The following is a 16,092-nucleotide window of genomic DNA, read 5'->3' as shown; positions in this document are numbered from 1 at the left end:
GTTCAGACAGGAAGCTGCTGTAATCACACGTCACCTCCGCCTCTCATCTCTGTACAGTAGTGCAGAGGGAGGAGCTGCTGGTTTAACACCGCCCCCACCACCACCACCACCACCACCACCACCACACACACACACTTCATGTTCTGAGTCCACATGGAGCTGCAGCTGCGTATTTCACCGACAGCGTATCTCACGGCGCAGCTGATTATAACCACAAACATTAAGGCGTCTCCGTGTTTTCGTGACGGATTCTCTCGTTATCAGACACAAACTGTTATCTCTGTTTATTTATAAGATCAACGTTCATCTCGTTCACGTCCTGTGGAAGAGGAAAGACACGGATCGCTAAATGAAACCTTATCTCTCAGTGGTGAGATGAGATCTCATCGTTCTGTCGATCTCGTATTAATGAGATGTGAAGTCACACGAACTGACGGTAAAAGACAAAGAAGCAGCACACACTCGTCTCTCACTCTTCCCTCAGTTTATTTGACTGAAGCACTTTTTAAACCAGCAGACAAAAGAAACTCTCCACAACAAAACGTCACCGTCCGTTAAAATACTCAGACTAAAACCAGGAGCCGCTGCTCACTCGGAGAACCCTCGGGTCCTGGCGAAGCGTCCACAGTCAGTCGTCCTTCGTGAAGAGATAAAGTGCATAAAGTCCCACAGAGAGAGGCCGAGCAGCTTCTGAGCTGAGGCTCAGTTGTGGTTCGTCGTCGCTCGGCCGGTTTCACAGCGACAGCAGCAGAACAGGAAACATCGCGCTCGCCTCAGAAACGCCTCAGTGTCAGTGTCATGACCTAGGACCTTATTTTCACTGTCTTACGATATTTTACCGATTTTCCTGTTGTGTTGTCGAGATCTGAATCAAAGGCCCGAATCGCCCGCCGTCGCCCTTCCTCTTTTCTTTGCTATGACGATCGAGCCTCTGAACCTAACCGAGGACGGAGGACACGACTGGACGACCAGCGGTCCATTTGTTTCGGTCTGACACCGTCAGGTCCACGGACGAGCGTAAACCACACCTCGAAGAGACTCAGTTCAGTCAAAGCTCCGTCAGCAGCCGCATGAGCAGGAAGCTAAAGATGTGGTCGTCCTATCAGGCCGCAGCAGGAGGGGGCGGGGCTACGGGAGCTGGGCCGAAAAACACGGAGGAAGCGCGAAGACGAGGGAGTGTGAGGAGATCAGGTGAGGAGAGGTCACACTGCACCTGTGAGGCAGAGACAAATATCAAGATAATACTGATGGTCACATGACCCAGCCCCAGTCTGAGCCACTTCCATCTCCGAGCGCTGTGTCCAGGTGTGAAACGCTCCGTGCAGGTGGCGATGACGCCATTGTGAAGATGATCACATGACACGTGCTAACGAGTCCAAAGGCCGTTTGTCCTCTTCTTCAGTCGTCTTTTAGTAATTTTGCGTATTAGTAACATTTAGATGCCAACATCTGTGCGCTCTGATTGGCTCCCGCTTGTCTGTCCATCAGTTTATTGATCTGCGTGTCTCAGCAGCACTCTGTGTGTGTGTGTTGGTTTCCATGGTGATGAGGAGGACGCCGAGTTTGACTGAAAAGGTACCAGAGGTGGGGAAAGAGGAGTGTTTCTGAAACCAACAAACACAAACATAGTGCTGGGCGCCGTCTCAGCCTGATGACATCATGGGCTCAGGGTGGTGATCCTCTCTACAGTCCCAGCGACTTGCGTACAATCTTCTGGGCGAGTTTGTAAAACTGCTCCCGGTCCTCACGCCACATTTTAGAGGCGTCAACGTTTGCTCCACTCTCATCATTAGGCTCTGAGAGGAGGAGGAGGAGGAGGAGAGGGGAGGGGAAGAGGAGGAGGAGAACAGGAGGGGAGGAGGAAACCATGTTTCATTAACCATCAGTTCTTTGATCCCTCTGAATGATGTGGTTCAGTCAGAGAATTATCTTATTACCTGTGTCTGACAACTGAACCATTTCTAAACATCACCTGTGTCACGTCACACGTGTCACGTGTGTCCTTGCGGCTGTGGATGGTGTCGCGTACCTGCCAACATGCTGACCACAGACAGCAGGATCTTCTCCACACTCTGGACCGGACTCCACCTCTCAGCACTGCTCTCATATCCCATTGGATCATCACCTGGAGCATGGAGGATGGAGATGCACACCCGGCCGTCCGGATAGACTGGAGGAGGAGGAGGAAGAGGAGAGGGAGGGGGAGGGGGAGGAGGAAGAGGAGAGGGAGAGGGAGGGGGAGGGGGAAGAGGAGGAAGAAGAGAACTCATTAGTGTCGGTCTCAGGTCTGTCCTCTCTGACCCGTTGTTGCTGAGACGTTTATTCCTAAAAGACGTTTGTCCAGAGCTTAGGATCAGGACTCACTGAGTGTCCTCACAGGTACAGAAGCACACACCTGCATGTGTTTACCTGTAAGGTGAGATTATCAGTGAATCTGGCTCAGGCTGCCGTCAGACATCTGACAGCGAGTTATCAGGGTGTGATAAGTGTTTCCTGCTGCTTCCTGTCATGGAGGCGCTTCACACTCTCTGACAGCTGCAGGTTCACCTGAGCCCAGCAGAACTGAAACCATGTGACCACGGCCTCTATGAAGAGGAGAACCTGGCCGCCCTCACCTGGTGCCAGGTAAAACCATCAGCAGTTACCTGTGTACAGGTTCTGAATACTCATGTTTTCTTCTTCATGAGTTTTATCTTTTCTTGCTGCAGTTGTTGATGGAGGAGCAGATGATACAGTTACAGCAGGAAGTTCAGCTCAGGGCCATGCTGGTGTGTGTGTGTGTTTATGTGTGTGAGGACATGCCTGCTGTTTGGGGGTTCAGACCTGGTTTTATGGTCCAGGGTCCAGATAATGCATTATGCCAACGCGTGTCCTCACAACTGACGTAAGACAAGAATGTGTGTGTGATGATAATGATGATGATGATGACGGGTCAGCACCAGGCCTCCCACCCTCTAATCAGTACAGAGCGTGCTCAGATCGCCTGTGACATCATGGCTCAGACTGCTGTTTACTAATCGCAGGGCTAACGGCGGCACGCTAACGCCACGCTAACGGCGTGTTGTGACCTGTCTCAGCAAGTCTGTGTGTCTGCTGCGCTGCAGACATTCACCTGATTCTGGTGCACGGTCACATGACCCCCAGGCCCAAGACTCTGACCATGAGGTCCAACATGTGACGGGATCGGCAGCGTGTGGACTTACTGTTGGGATGAAACATGTCGCAGGTGAACCTCATCTTTGGAGGACTGAGAGGATAATCCGAGGGAAAACTGAGGACGGCCGGAAACACTCCACCTTCAAAGCAGGTATCCTGAGGACCCCTGAAACACAGACAGCAGAGGGCGCTGCTGTTAATGTGCAACGCAGAACACAGAACAGTGGGTGCAGTGGTCACAGAGACAGAACGTCGCCTTTTCTAACACACTCAGTCACCCACACATATTACTGAAGCCTGAGGAGGTTCTGGTGGTTATTTAGGAGGGTCCGGGGTTCCTTTAGGAGGTTCTTGTGGTCACAGAGGTGGTTCTAGTGGTCCATCAGGAGGCCCGAGTGTTCATTAAAAAGGGTCAGTAAGTTCTACAGGTTCTTTGGGTGGGTTTACAGGTCAGAGTTCCAGTGGTGTTCTTGGAGGATTCTTGCTAACCCTAACCCTTCAGGACGGATGTGGGTTCCTCTCCTATGTTCTGTCAGTTCTTTAAGTATTTTTAACAGTTCTTAAGGAGGTTCTAGTGTTCACCGGGGAAGTTCTAACAGTCCTTTGAGGTTCTAATGGTCAAACAAAGTTTCCAGTGATCCTTTAGGAACTTCACTGTAGGTTTCTACACTGTGTTCAGACCCAGATGATCCACAGTCCCACTGTGGTTAAATCATCAGTATCAGCCGTCACTCAAACATCTGGACACATCTGATCACTGAGCAGAGTGTTGTTATCCTTCTGATGTGCTGAGTCACACAGCTGTTTGGTGATTATCAGATGGTTTGAATGTCTGAACACTTCGGTTATCGGCCTTCCGTCCCTGCTCTGAGCTGATGATCTGATCCGATCATCTGTCCTCTATCTGCAGGTTATTTCTGACTCCTCTCTGCTTCGCCTGCTCCGTCAGGTAAACTGATGACTGACAACATGCACGCCCATTGGCTATCTGCGCTGCCAATCAGCAGAGGGTCGGGCGTTTTATCAGGAACACAGAGTTCACTGTCTGAGGCCCACAGTTTGATAAGCTCTGAGACGTTTAATCATCTGGATTCAAGCACTGAAATGTTTCTGAAGATTTATACATAAAGAAAAACTCTCGCCCTGAAGGTTGAATTTGACGACATCCTCAGGAAGTGATGTCACACTGAATCATATCAACACGTGTTACAGGTCTGACTCTGATAAGAAGGAGGTTGATTTCTTTGTTACTCACGAGGTTGTCATGAGCTGATAGTTGCTGTCAGTTTTACCAAAAATTGTCAACCTACTATCAAACCATCATAAACAATTCACATCAGACATTCAGATGATTTCAAACAGCACCGTTATTCTGAAGCCTCTGCGGGTTTGTTGAACAAAATGTTGGACAATTTAAAGACGTCACCTTGGACCCACTTGACTGCCGCAGTCAGAAGCGACACAGTCAAGACAAAGAAGATATCCTGTGACAAGCGCAGAGCTCGGCCAGACCTGAGGACCGTCCCAGGTAATGATGGGATGTGGCGTCGGTGATGTCAGGCCCAGCAGGAATGCGGCCTGTGAATAAGCTGCTGGTTAAATTGAAGGGCAGAGCGAAGCTGCTGGCACGCTAACAACAACAACAGCAGGAGGCTCAGTTACACTTAATGACGACGCCTTCACTGACATCACCCCTCAGGAGGAACAATCGGAGCTGCACTCCACTGCCTCTGAGGCATCGGAAATCACACCACTGACCTCAGGGTGGCGCTGTAACAATCAAGTTTACATTTTCACAATTATCTAAAACACTGGAGACTGTCTACAGAAAGCAGCTAAGATTTGTCCCAAAAGTCTCCAGAGTTGTCTCCAAAAAAAAAAAAAGTCTGAGTCTGAAAAGTCGGTAAATCTACTGATAAAGGTGCCAAGTTGGAAACACTACCTGTACACGCCCCCTGATGATGCAACAGAAACTTTGGTAGTCACATAGCTTTTGCAGTCTGCCGCACAGGATTCCATCTGTACTCACATGATCAGAGCCTCCCACTCAAAGAAGTTCTCCTCGTTGGCTGGACCTACAGGAGAACAGAAGAACACCATTTCCTGTTTCTGACATCTTTCAAATCACTCCTCATTTCTGCTTTTTCATGTTCTCACTCTTATATCTTATTTTACTCTCAGCCAGGTTTCATGTTGTTGTGGGGATAAATTATTGTGATTTACTCATGTGAGAGTTTTAATTACGGATTGTGCCTTTAATCCCAAATAAATCTAGACTGTTCTCTGTTCTTATGAGCAGGTCCCTGGTTTACCTGTGCTGTGCACGAGTGATGCATGTGCGCACACACGTTATTATCATTACTGTCATTATTATCCGAGCTATGAAGTTTGACAATCAAAGGGCCGAAGCCGTGAAAATAATCCAGACAATCTCACCTGCAACAATCCCCTCAGGTGGATTCAGAGTCAGCTCTGAAACACAAAGCACACACAGGTTAGCATGCTGTAGCATCAAGCCGTGACCTCTGACCTTTGATTCACCTCTGAAAACACAACATCAGATCAGGTCCTTTTCTAAATCACTGAACTACGTTCATTCATTCATCTTCTACACCGCTTGATCCGTCAGGGTCGCGGCGGAGCAGGAGCCTCTCCCAGCTGACAGCGGGCCAGAGGCGGGGTTCACCCTGGACTGGTCGCCGGTGTCAATCACAGGGTCGACACACACACACACACACACACACACACACACACACACACACACACACACACGCTTAGGGGCAATGTAGAGCAGCCAGTTAACCTGATGTGCATGTTTGTGGGATTGTGGGAGGAACGGGATTTATTCTCGCTCGTCTGTTAATGAAGTTGCATCATGTCGGTCTGCAGGGAACATTCTGGATGGAGCTGCCGAGCTGCACAAACATATTACATAATGTGTTGTTTTATCGCTGTGAGAGGTACGGGGCGTGAGGGGAACCCACGCCGAATGAAACGGAAACCCGATGTTTTCATCATAATTACTATCCCTTTATGTTTCGCCCCAGTGCCGCGGAGCAAAGACGATAATAAACTGCCGTGTTTTTTGTTTGGTTCAGCAGGTTGTTAGCTTAGCCCGTTTGCTAACGTTACAACCCCCCCCGCTCCTCCCCGCCTACAGGCGGTGGTTCGGTTCACTCACGTTTATACTCTGCCATGAGTCTCTTCAGCGCGGTGCCAGCCATCGTGTTTCACCGGAAAACAAATTAAAACAACAAAGACAAAAAAAATAAAAATCTGCGATCCGAGTTTCACTTTTTCTCCTCCGCAACCAAACCGTCGCCACAGCGGAACGAGATGCGCATGCTCACATCTTCTTCTTCTTCTTCTTCTTCTTCTCCGGCACCTGTCAGCCTCGGTGCTGCCACCTGCTGGAGGCCGGTGTGGCAGGATCCGGGCCAATCTTCACAGTCCACCTGATTTCATTGTCTGTCTTCTGTATTTACGCAATGAATGTGAGCTTTAAGATTAATGTAAATATTTCTTTAACACTTAATCACAGTCTGTGTGTCAAAATGGAGACGTCTCTTATTATTATTGTTTTTTTCTTTTCATATATATATATATATATACATTCACTCTTTATGCCTTTATATCTATCTGTCACGGCCGAACGAGGACAGAACCCAAAAGCACAACTCCAATACGTGAAATCAAAAAAGAAGTATTTATTGAACAAAGTAACAAATGATAATCGCCCTATCGGGGAAACAAACGCTAGGAAACAAAATGTCAAAAGGAACAAAAAATCACTCTCTCGAGGAAACACAAAATCACTCTTACGAGGAAAACAAACTGAAACAAAAGGCAAGGCAACAAGGCAAACTTAGCGAGATCAAAGTACAAAAGAACAACACGAAACCTGACATGAGAATTGACGATAAAGAGACGCTGGTTCACTTAAAAAGGACAAGACGAACTGGCACGGAACAAGGGGAGACGCAGACTATATATACACAACAGGTAAGGGGAAACAGGTGGAATCAATTAGGGCGGGGAAGACAATCGCAACGACGGGAAACCAGACAAAGGCAGGAAGTAAAATGAGACGAGACACACAAGGGCAATAATTTCAAAATAAAACAGGAAACCACAAGACAACATAGACACGAGACCAAACATAAGTCATATTTTACGGACCATGACACTATGTATCTATGTATCTATGTATCTATCTATCTATCTATCTATCTATCTATCTATCTATCTATCTATCTATCTATCTAGGTATTAAGGATTCTGAAGGATGAAAAGTATCATCACTTGAAAGACGCGTGGTCCAGTTAAAAGCATGTTTAGCCCTCTGACCTGCAGCAGAGCAGAAATATGATGCAGCACAAAATGAACATATTCAAGTAAAGTGCAACTCGGTCAGAACTTGTACTGAAGTATCAGAGTAAATGCACATGATGATAGAATGATAATAAGCTTAGTTTTATTCAGCTTACTTTTATTGATTCATTAAAATATCAGGTAACGTGCTTTATTTGATTTACACCATTATCGTTATTATAACTGCTTATTTCCATGACATATAGATTTTTCTCAGACATCATGAATACTGACATGGGGCTTAGTTCAGTTTGATCTCTACTGAACAGGAAGGATGTTGGAGAGAAAACAAACTCATCAGCTGAACATTAAAAACCGAAGGACTGAAAACTCCTGTGTGCAAAAACTCCTGATCCCAGTGAAACCTGATGATCAGGTGTGTGATCAGGTGATAGTCTGACTCTAACGATGGTTCCTGCAAATATAAACGTCAGTGTTTATTTGTTTTACTTCTTATTACATCAGCTCGCTTTCTGGGACCAGTGAAACAGCTGGACACTCAGACCGGAAACGTTTATCGATCATACTGATCAGACTGTCATCAGTCACCTGCGCAGGGGATCAATAGCGCCGATTAACCGGCCCTGCGGCAGCTCAGCAGCCTCCTCACGTGTCTGAGGACCTCCTTCATCTTCAGTCCGTACACCACCGGGTTGAACACGGTCGGAACCACCACCACCAGGACGGAGGTGAGGATGGATGCGGCGGATCCGCCCCCGGCCTGCAGCCGGCGGTGCAGCAGCTCCGCGGCAGCGCTGACGGAGTAGTTGACGAAGACGAGCAGGTGCGGCAGACAGGTGTGCAGCGCTTTGCTGCTGAAGGCCCGCGAGCGGCGCAGGCAGATGGAGAGGATCCTGCCGTAGGAGAAGAGCACGAAGGCGGCGGGCAGGAAGACGATGGCCGCGGCGCACAGCATGCCGTAGGCCTCGGACAGCATCGCCGCGCCGCCGCCGCAGCTCAGGCTGACGAAGCTGTAGATGTCACAGTAAACCCTGCTCAGCCGCCAGCGGCAGAGCGGCAGGCGGCCCGCCAGCAGCGTCGCGCCACACACCATGACCGCGGGCAGCAGCCAGCAGAGCAGGAGCAGCGCCGCCACCGCGGCAGGAGACACCAGCGCGGCATAGCGCAGCGGGCGGCAGATGGACAGGTAGCGGTCGAAGGCCATGGCCGCCAGCAGCATGAAGCTGGAGCCGCCCAGAGAGTACACCGCGAAAGCCTGGCACAGGCACGCGGCGTGGGAAACCTGCGCGAAGTGGCGGCCCGACGCCAGGTCGGACAGCAGCTTGGGATAAACCGCCGCGCTGGCGGCGAGAGAGTTCAGCAGAACCGCGGCAACGAAGACGAACATGGGGCGGTGGAGGTTCCGCTGAGAACAGATGACATAAACCACCAGGCTGTCGCTGAACAGCACGAACAGGTAAGCTGCCAGAAACAGGAAGAAGAAGAGCCACCTGTGGTCAGACAGCTGCGCGAGACCCTCCAGCGTCAGCGAGGTCACGTTCAGCCCCGGTGACCTCATACCGGGCAGAGCACCGGAAACAGCGAGAGAGCAGGAGGAGAGCAGAGGAGGTGAGAGAGGTCAGGGAAGCTGCAGGTGTTCAACAGACAGAGCAACAGATCATCATCATCATCATCATCATCATCATCATCATCATCATCATCAGTGGGAAAACACAGCTGAGTGAGTGAGTGAGTGTGAGCAGGTCAGTGTGTGTGCTGCTTTTATCAGAGCGCCTCTCCTCCTCATCCTCTTCTCCATCTTCATCCTCCTCATGCCCTGTGGAGCTCATTAACCTCAACAACAACAACAACAACAACAACAGCAGCAGTGAAGGGATAAACTCCCAGGTTGTGTTGAGTTATTTGAATGATCTGCTCCACTCACTTCATTCTGATTTATGTTGGAAACAGTTTCAGGTGCTGATTAATAAACTGATACTGTTAACACCAAGCATTGACCGTTAGCATCAACAGGACTTCATCAGTTAAAGCAAAAAGACTAAACAAACCAAAGCTCTACAGGAAACAACAGAATTCAATTCAGTTCAATTCAATTTTATTTATATAGCTCCTTTCACAATCAAAACTGTCTCAAAGAGCTTTACAGAGACCCAGAGTCTGACCCCAGATCAGTCAGACCCCAGAAAAAACTCCCTTTTAACAGAAAGAAACCTTGAGCAGAACCCGGCTCATATGGGGGACCCTCCTGCCGATGGCCGGGCTGGGTGAAAGGAGGAAGAGGAGGAAGGTAGGACAGCTGGGAATGGAGGAGAGGAGGAGAAGGACATGCAGCATATAGAACATGATACACACAAGAAGTGGACAATGTTAGAGGGACAGCATTCAGATCCCAGAACAGTTAGTGGACACTGTGTGCTCAGCAGATTACAGCTATGAACAGCAGCAGGTGGGTGGAGCCAGGACCACGGACAGAGATACCTGCAGACAGGTACAGAGACCGACCAGAGAGAGACAGGCACAGGACGACGGGACAGAGAGGACACAGAGTTAATGACATGGAATAAAGGATAATACATGTGAGAGTGGGTCTGCGGAGAGAAAGAGAGGAGAGGTGTGCAGAGGATCATGGGAAGTCCCCCAGCAGCCCCGGCCTATAGCAGCATAACTAAGGGATGGTTCAGTTGCCTGAGCCAGTCCTACTCTGGGCTTTATCCTTAAAAACCTGCTAAGTTGAGAAACAGTTGCAGTGACGTGAATCAGAGTCGGCACTTTTTGTTTTGGGAACATGTAAAACAGGAATCTGTCTGATCCCAGCGTGCTCACGTCTCATTGCAGTTTGTTTAGGGACTTTGATGCTCAGGTGACCTCCGCTCACGTCCACCTGTGTTATATCCATATGTCAGTGACATACCTGAACACTGAGGAAGAATCTCAGGGTTTGTATTTTGGTGCTTTTAAGGTCTCATCGTGTAAAGATGGGTTTCAGCTTCAGCTTTACTGTCGTACAGTCAATCAGGAGAACCCCGGCCGAGGAGTATCACAGTAGGTGTAGCTGGGTGGTGTTGCATACTGAGGAAACACTGGTGTGAGCTGAGTGTGAGGGGTCAAAGGTCACGGAGACGATCAGGTCTGACAAACAACATGGAGATGATGTAACAGTGTCCATGCTTGTCCTGAGAGGACCGGACTCTGTGGACCAACGAGCCGCCAGTCTTAATGAGAGCTGATTAACGAGCTGCTCTCAGGTGAGCTCATTAACTGACGCGCTGACCAGCTGCTGTCGTTACGTTAACAAACACACCTGAGTGATGTCTCTGGAAATCAGCATGACGGCTTCATTAAACAGCCGCAGGCTTCCACACCTGTCAGCTGATCAGTAACAGTGAATGTCAAAGATTCACAGTGTCCAGTTTATTAGGGACACCCCTCTAAAACGACAGCAGTGCGGCAATACGTCCTCCTTCATGAAGGTTAGAATGTTCAGTTAGTGCTCACACTTTCAGACAGGTGTCGATTCACCTGCAGGATCACCATGGAGGGAGGAGTTTGTTGAATGTGATGGTGTTTTGCTGACAGGCGTTTCTGTTATTTTGTCCATCTCATTTATCTCAGTGAAAGTAGGCTAAGTCACAGAAATGGGGGTTAAGAGTGCGGCTTTGGACTTTTGACCGGCCTGAGATCGGAGGGTTGTGGGTTCGATCCCTCGACCAAGCGCCAAGAAAACATGGATACGGTGGTGGTGAAGAAGACGCGCCTCCCCTGCCTCTGCGACCATGGCTGTGGGAGGGATCCATAAAGTAATTAAAAAAATTTTTTTAAAATACTTCTGTGGATAAAAGTTTACTTACAACACTACAGTCTCACACACACAAAGGCGCCATTTGGTTTAGTGATAAAAATTTATTTGATATCTGTGAGTAACTACAGTCGTAGTGTTCTCATACATGTCATCTGCCATTCATCAAACTGATATATAATTATAAAAATTATTTTAAAAGAAATATAATCTACATACATCTAATACAAAAACAGTCTGGGAGTGAGTCCACTGCGTATTCTGACAGAGGGGCTGAAATAACCGTGACAAATTAAGTGCTGGCGAGAAGATCTCCAAGAGGACGGATGCTCAAATGATAATATCATAATTATGAATCTGTGCATTAAATAAGTCTAAAAATAAAACCTTCTTCAAATAAACAACCACCAAACACACAAACAGGCCCAGGTAAAGTTAAAGATGGATCACACGCGAACACACCGGTGACGTTTCAAGAAGCTTCTTTGGTTTTTGCTTGAAAACTGAATCAGCCTGTAAAGCCTTTAAATAAATGGATTAAAGCACAAACAAACGGCTGGAATGTGGCAAACACATGATCAAAGATACGACTTCGACGCCAACATGTTAACACGCCAGAGACATGTTTACATCACATCTGGTTTCTACCAAACGTGCTGAGGGGTCCGAGGGTCGGCTTAGGCACTTGTAGCTGCTGCTAAAATTTAAATATAAATAAAAATGAATTCTCAGAAAACAACAAAGGTGATTTGAGTAAGGTCTTCAAGTGATTTGGTGGATTTATCTAAACTGGTTTAAAACAAAAGATCGGAGATCTTTACTCCTAATTCTGACATGTTGTATTTACAAATAGTATCTCGTAATTCTGAGAAAAGGTCATGTCATGTGATCATCTTCGGTGTATCTCGGTCTGGGCCCAGGTTGCGGTGGGCGACTGCCGCCCAGTCCGCAACGCACCAAAAGTCCTGCAGCGCCCTCCCATGGGTGGTGGGCTCATGAGAGGCGGTGCCACCCAGAGTGGGGCTCAAACCCACAACCCTGAGAGATTGAGTCGTCTGAGAAAAGGTCTCATGATAAAATCTGTGTCTTGTGTTTATGAAATGCTAATTAGAAGATTTGGCTTTCATAGTAAGGAATCTAACTCATAATTTTTGATATAATCTCGTAAACAATCTTACAATGCCTTTATCTCGTAATTTAAGGTAATAATCTCGTCATTTTGAAAAAGAATTACAAGATTTTGTAATTATTCTTCCTAACACCGGTTTATAATGCGGGGATCTTATGTCATCACTACAAGATATTATTAAATCATGAGATGAAGGTCTTGCAAATGAGAAATCTTGTAATCATGACTTACCTCATAGTTTCCAGATACTTTCTATTAATCATGAGATAAAGACGTCACGATTACAAGATCTCCTAAATGTGAGATACAGATGTCGTAATTACAAAATACGGAAGAAAGATAAAGACAGAGGTGTCATAATAACGTAGATTTTAAAAAGTAATGTAGATTTTTAAAAGTCAGTTTAAAAGATAAAATAACTATGGGACACATCACAACTGTGATATGGAGTGTGTAATTATGATTTAGTAAGTCATAATTACACATCTCATCTCTTCATCGTGCCATGATGAAACACAGATCTTCTAACTGCTAAACAAGATGTTAAGTCAGAATTATGAGAAAACGTCTCCAGTGTTCTTCTGTGGTCACAGTTCTATTTCACCTCCCATCACGAGTTGAAGAGACAATTCCTGATTTTCATGGACACGTCCTCCCACGTCAGGATGTTTCAAAGCTCAGCAGTGAAACAAAGCATTAACCTGGGAGGACACTCTTCATGCTAATACTGTAACTTCTGTTTTTTAAGGCAGCCAAAGGCAAATAATGACTTACTTTATCCCACAATATGACAAATTTCTGGTAGAAACATTAAAACTATCCCCAAACTGTCATTTAAAGTGTCACCATGTTGCTTGAACGCTAACATCGTAAGGCAGAGGTGATGTAAGCTGTAAGATGTTTTTTGGGGAAAACTGCTGTCGAAGTCAAAAACACCAACAAGACAGAAAGAAAAGTGCTCAAACAGAAGGACAAAGCTAAGCTGGCCAAGATTCAGCATCTCCCAGCTGAAAACATCAGATGGAAAGGGGGCAGCAGCTCGGTTACAGACAGAAACAAATGGGTTATCGATCTAATTTATCTTCATTACCATCGTCATTCTGGTTCTCATTCTGAGCCTTGCATTGACAGAGCTGGGTCACGTCAGCATTAAGTTATTTTGTGGCACGTGTCTGTGATTTTTGAGGACTTCATTACCCAGAAACTCCTGCATGGTGCAGTAAACTTTGTTGCTGCATGGTGTTCTTGTGTACTGAACCATGACACATTACTTCAACTGCACCTATAATCACAAGCTAACTGTTTTTTGTGTTGGTTTTGGTGATGTTAACTGACAAAAGTGAAGTGACTGAAAGTGTCTTCACAGCCCAAATCTTCCCTGGTAATTAGGTAATGTTTATAAGCTGGTGAGCTAACATTAGTTAGGGTGATATTAGCTAACAAACGTGAGTTAGTTCTTCTTTATCTAATCTCTTACTATTATTTTTTACTGATTAATCCCTCTATGTATTTAACGTTTAAATAATATTTATTCTAAACTGTGTTCAGATAGTTCAAAGTTATTTAATCACTCCTCACACTTCGCGACCACCACTAATGTAAGCTAATCTGTATTAGCTAGAAAGCTCACTTTAGTTAAGATTAGCATGAAAATCTCGACAGCAAAGACTTCAGTTACTAAGGAGCTTATCTTTGATGGCTACTGAGCTAACATCAGTTAGGCCGATATTAGCTAACCAATGTTAGCACTCTATCTGAAGTTAGCTTTAATGCTGCAGCTAATGATTATTTTTGATCTCTCCATTATTAGTTAGTTTTATATTCTGTACTAAATGTGGAATGGCCAAAACTTTGAGTTTACTCCTCACAGCTAAGACCATTGAGGCTAGTGAGCTAATGTTCGTTCACTTGCAAGCTAACGTTAGCTAGCTCCTCACAACCCAGATATCTGCTGTCAATAAGCTAGGGTCTGTTAGCCAGTTAGCTTTGGGCATCTAATTATTATTTTCATTACTTTTTCTATTATCCATTTATTTTTTCCAACCAGTTACTTTAAAAAAAACCCAAAGTTTTAGTTAAATCCTCACAGCCCTGGGCTCTAAGCTTATTAGCTAAAAAGCTAACATCAGTTAGGGTGAGGTAGTAATCCACTTTACTGTAATGTGACCAAACTCTGTGAAGACAGGGCTCTGTCCATCTCTGCCTTCATTGTACCTTCTTCTTCCTCACCTGGACTCCCACAGGGACCAGGTCTGGGTCACATACAGTACATTTTTCATGGTTTAGTTACACAAAGTCCTACGCCCAGCAACAAGTCAGATTGTACTTCAGGACTAGCATAGGTTCCTCTGCCAACTCTTCATCAATGTATTTCCTCAGAAAGGTTTTTGTGTTTCCACAGAGTTGAAACTTGATACTGGGATTTTCTGTCCATAAGATTTTACCACTAAAAAACAAGACCTGTAGCTGTTCACATTTTAAAGTTCCCTGTGGAGTTTTTTTTGTTTTTTTTCTGGTTTGTTTGTATCATGGCTATGTTTGCATTTTTAACGGTTTCTTCATCATAAAACACATGTAAAGTTGTTGTTTTTTTGAGTATTCTGTAATTAAAGTTTGTCCTAGCCAGAACGAGAGAAGAAATTTGCTTTGCTCCATCAAAGGTCAAAAACTCCACGGGGTACCTTCAAATGATATTATATCTATGGTTTAAATTAAGTAAGACTAGTTTCACATATATTATAGGTCTTTAAGACAGAACTGTGAGAGGAAATAGATCAATGAGTAGAAGCTAGTCTGAGGGGGGGCGGGGTTTCAGTTGTCCAGGTTTCAGGTGGGTGGAGTTTAGCACACAGCATGGTGCATGTTAGACCAGAGGTCTTCAACAGGGGGTCCGTGACCCCTAGGGGGTCCACGGAGGTACTGCAGGGGGGTCGTGAAATTTTTGGTAGATTAGACAATTTTTTAAAATCTATTTTATCCCCCCCCCCCCTTTTCCCACAAATTTAAATGTCTTTAAAAACACTTTAACATGAATTCAACATATTAGTGGGGGGGGGGGGTCCTTGCTCCATCTCTCCATCAGTTTCAGGGTCCTTGGCCTGAAAAACGTTGAAGACCCCTGTATTAGACCATCACTTAAAGGGAATTAACTAAGATCTCCGTAAAAGCTGTGAGTATTTGTTTGCGGCTGATACTCAGTGTGAAACCTGTTTTCCTCTGAACCAGTTTAGTCCTGGTGTGTCAAACCCCACCCTCCTGCTCCTCCAATCACAACCTCTTATTAGTCGGTAAGTTTTTCCTGCTCAGGTCTGACAGGCTGAGGAGTGATGAGCTCAGGTGAGTTCAATGCCGCCCCCTCCTCTTCCTGTGGGAGTCCAGACAGCCACTTCTTTACTCCTCCTCTTCCTCCTCCTCCTCCTCTTCCTCTCCAGCCATCACCTCCACCAGCAGCTCAGCGGTGCAGGTCGCCTCCCCCAGACTGTTGACCGCCTTCACCGTGTACTTGGCATCATCGTCGCCCGACACCTGCACATTTATATCAGGAAATGAGCGAATTTCTGAAGACATGTTGCTGCTACCTGCTGCTTCAGATAGTGGGATGAATGGACTAGTTTTAACAGCAGTACTCATTGAGGCATTAAATGGATCGATTGCTTCAACAGGGCCTGAGTGCCGCTCA

The 16,092-nt window shown here is 46.3% G+C and overlaps 3 protein-coding genes across 5 annotated transcripts in view; all 3 read right to left on the bottom strand.

Moving 5' to 3' along the window:
* Nucleotides 1-469: 469 nt before the first annotated feature.
* ube2g2 (ubiquitin-conjugating enzyme E2G 2 (UBC7 homolog, yeast)) lies at nt 470-6,505 on the bottom strand. Its single transcript, XM_041056661.1, has 6 exons — nt 6,338-6,505; nt 5,593-5,628; nt 5,186-5,231; nt 3,204-3,322; nt 2,030-2,170; nt 470-1,796 (listed from the first exon to the last, which is right to left on the bottom strand). The coding sequence occupies exons 1-6, from the start codon at nt 6,378-6,380 to the stop codon at nt 1,684-1,686; spliced, it is 498 nt and encodes a 165-aa protein (XP_040912595.1). The 5' UTR covers nt 6,381-6,505; the 3' UTR covers nt 470-1,683.
* Nucleotides 6,506-8,101: 1,596 nt separating this feature from the next.
* Nucleotides 8,102-9,046, bottom strand: LOC121194426 (olfactory receptor 6N2-like). The gene has a single exon (XM_041057306.1). The coding sequence runs from the start codon at nt 9,044-9,046 to the stop codon at nt 8,102-8,104; it is 945 nt and encodes a 314-aa protein (XP_040913240.1).
* Nucleotides 9,047-11,378: 2,332 nt separating this feature from the next.
* The window catches only part of mylka (myosin, light chain kinase a), a 35,132-nt gene continuing 30,418 nt past the window's right edge, over nt 11,379-16,092 (bottom strand). For all 3 annotated transcript variants that reach the window (XM_041056652.1, XM_041056651.1, XM_041056650.1), the window contains exon 37: nt 11,379-15,938. In XM_041056652.1, the coding sequence (XP_040912586.1) occupies nt 15,804-15,938 (135 nt within the window). In that variant the 3' untranslated portion in view covers nt 11,379-15,803. The remainder of the gene's footprint in view (nt 15,939-16,092) is intronic.

The sequence above is a fragment of the Toxotes jaculatrix genome, chromosome 15 (genome assembly GCF_017976425.1).
Source record: "Toxotes jaculatrix isolate fToxJac2 chromosome 15, fToxJac2.pri, whole genome shotgun sequence".
Taxonomy (NCBI): domain Eukaryota; kingdom Metazoa; phylum Chordata; class Actinopteri; family Toxotidae; genus Toxotes; species Toxotes jaculatrix.
This window is presented reverse-complemented; position numbering and strand designations above follow the sequence as displayed.

Coding starts and splice junctions, on each gene's coding strand:
- ube2g2 (XM_041056661.1), bottom strand. CDS start 6,380: ATGGCTGGCACCGCGCTGAAGAGACTCATGGCAGAGTATAAAC. Junction 2,171..3,203: donor CGACATGTTTCATCCCAACA/GTAAGTCCACAC, acceptor CTCCTCCTCCAG/TCTATCCGGACGGCCGGGTG. Junction 1,797..2,029: donor TGTGGTCAGCATGTTGGCAG/GTACGCGACACC, acceptor TCCTCCTCTCAG/AGCCTAATGATGAGAGTGGA.
- LOC121194426 (XM_041057306.1), bottom strand. CDS start 9,046: ATGAGGTCACCGGGGCTGAACGTGACCTCGCTGACGCTGGAGGGTCTC.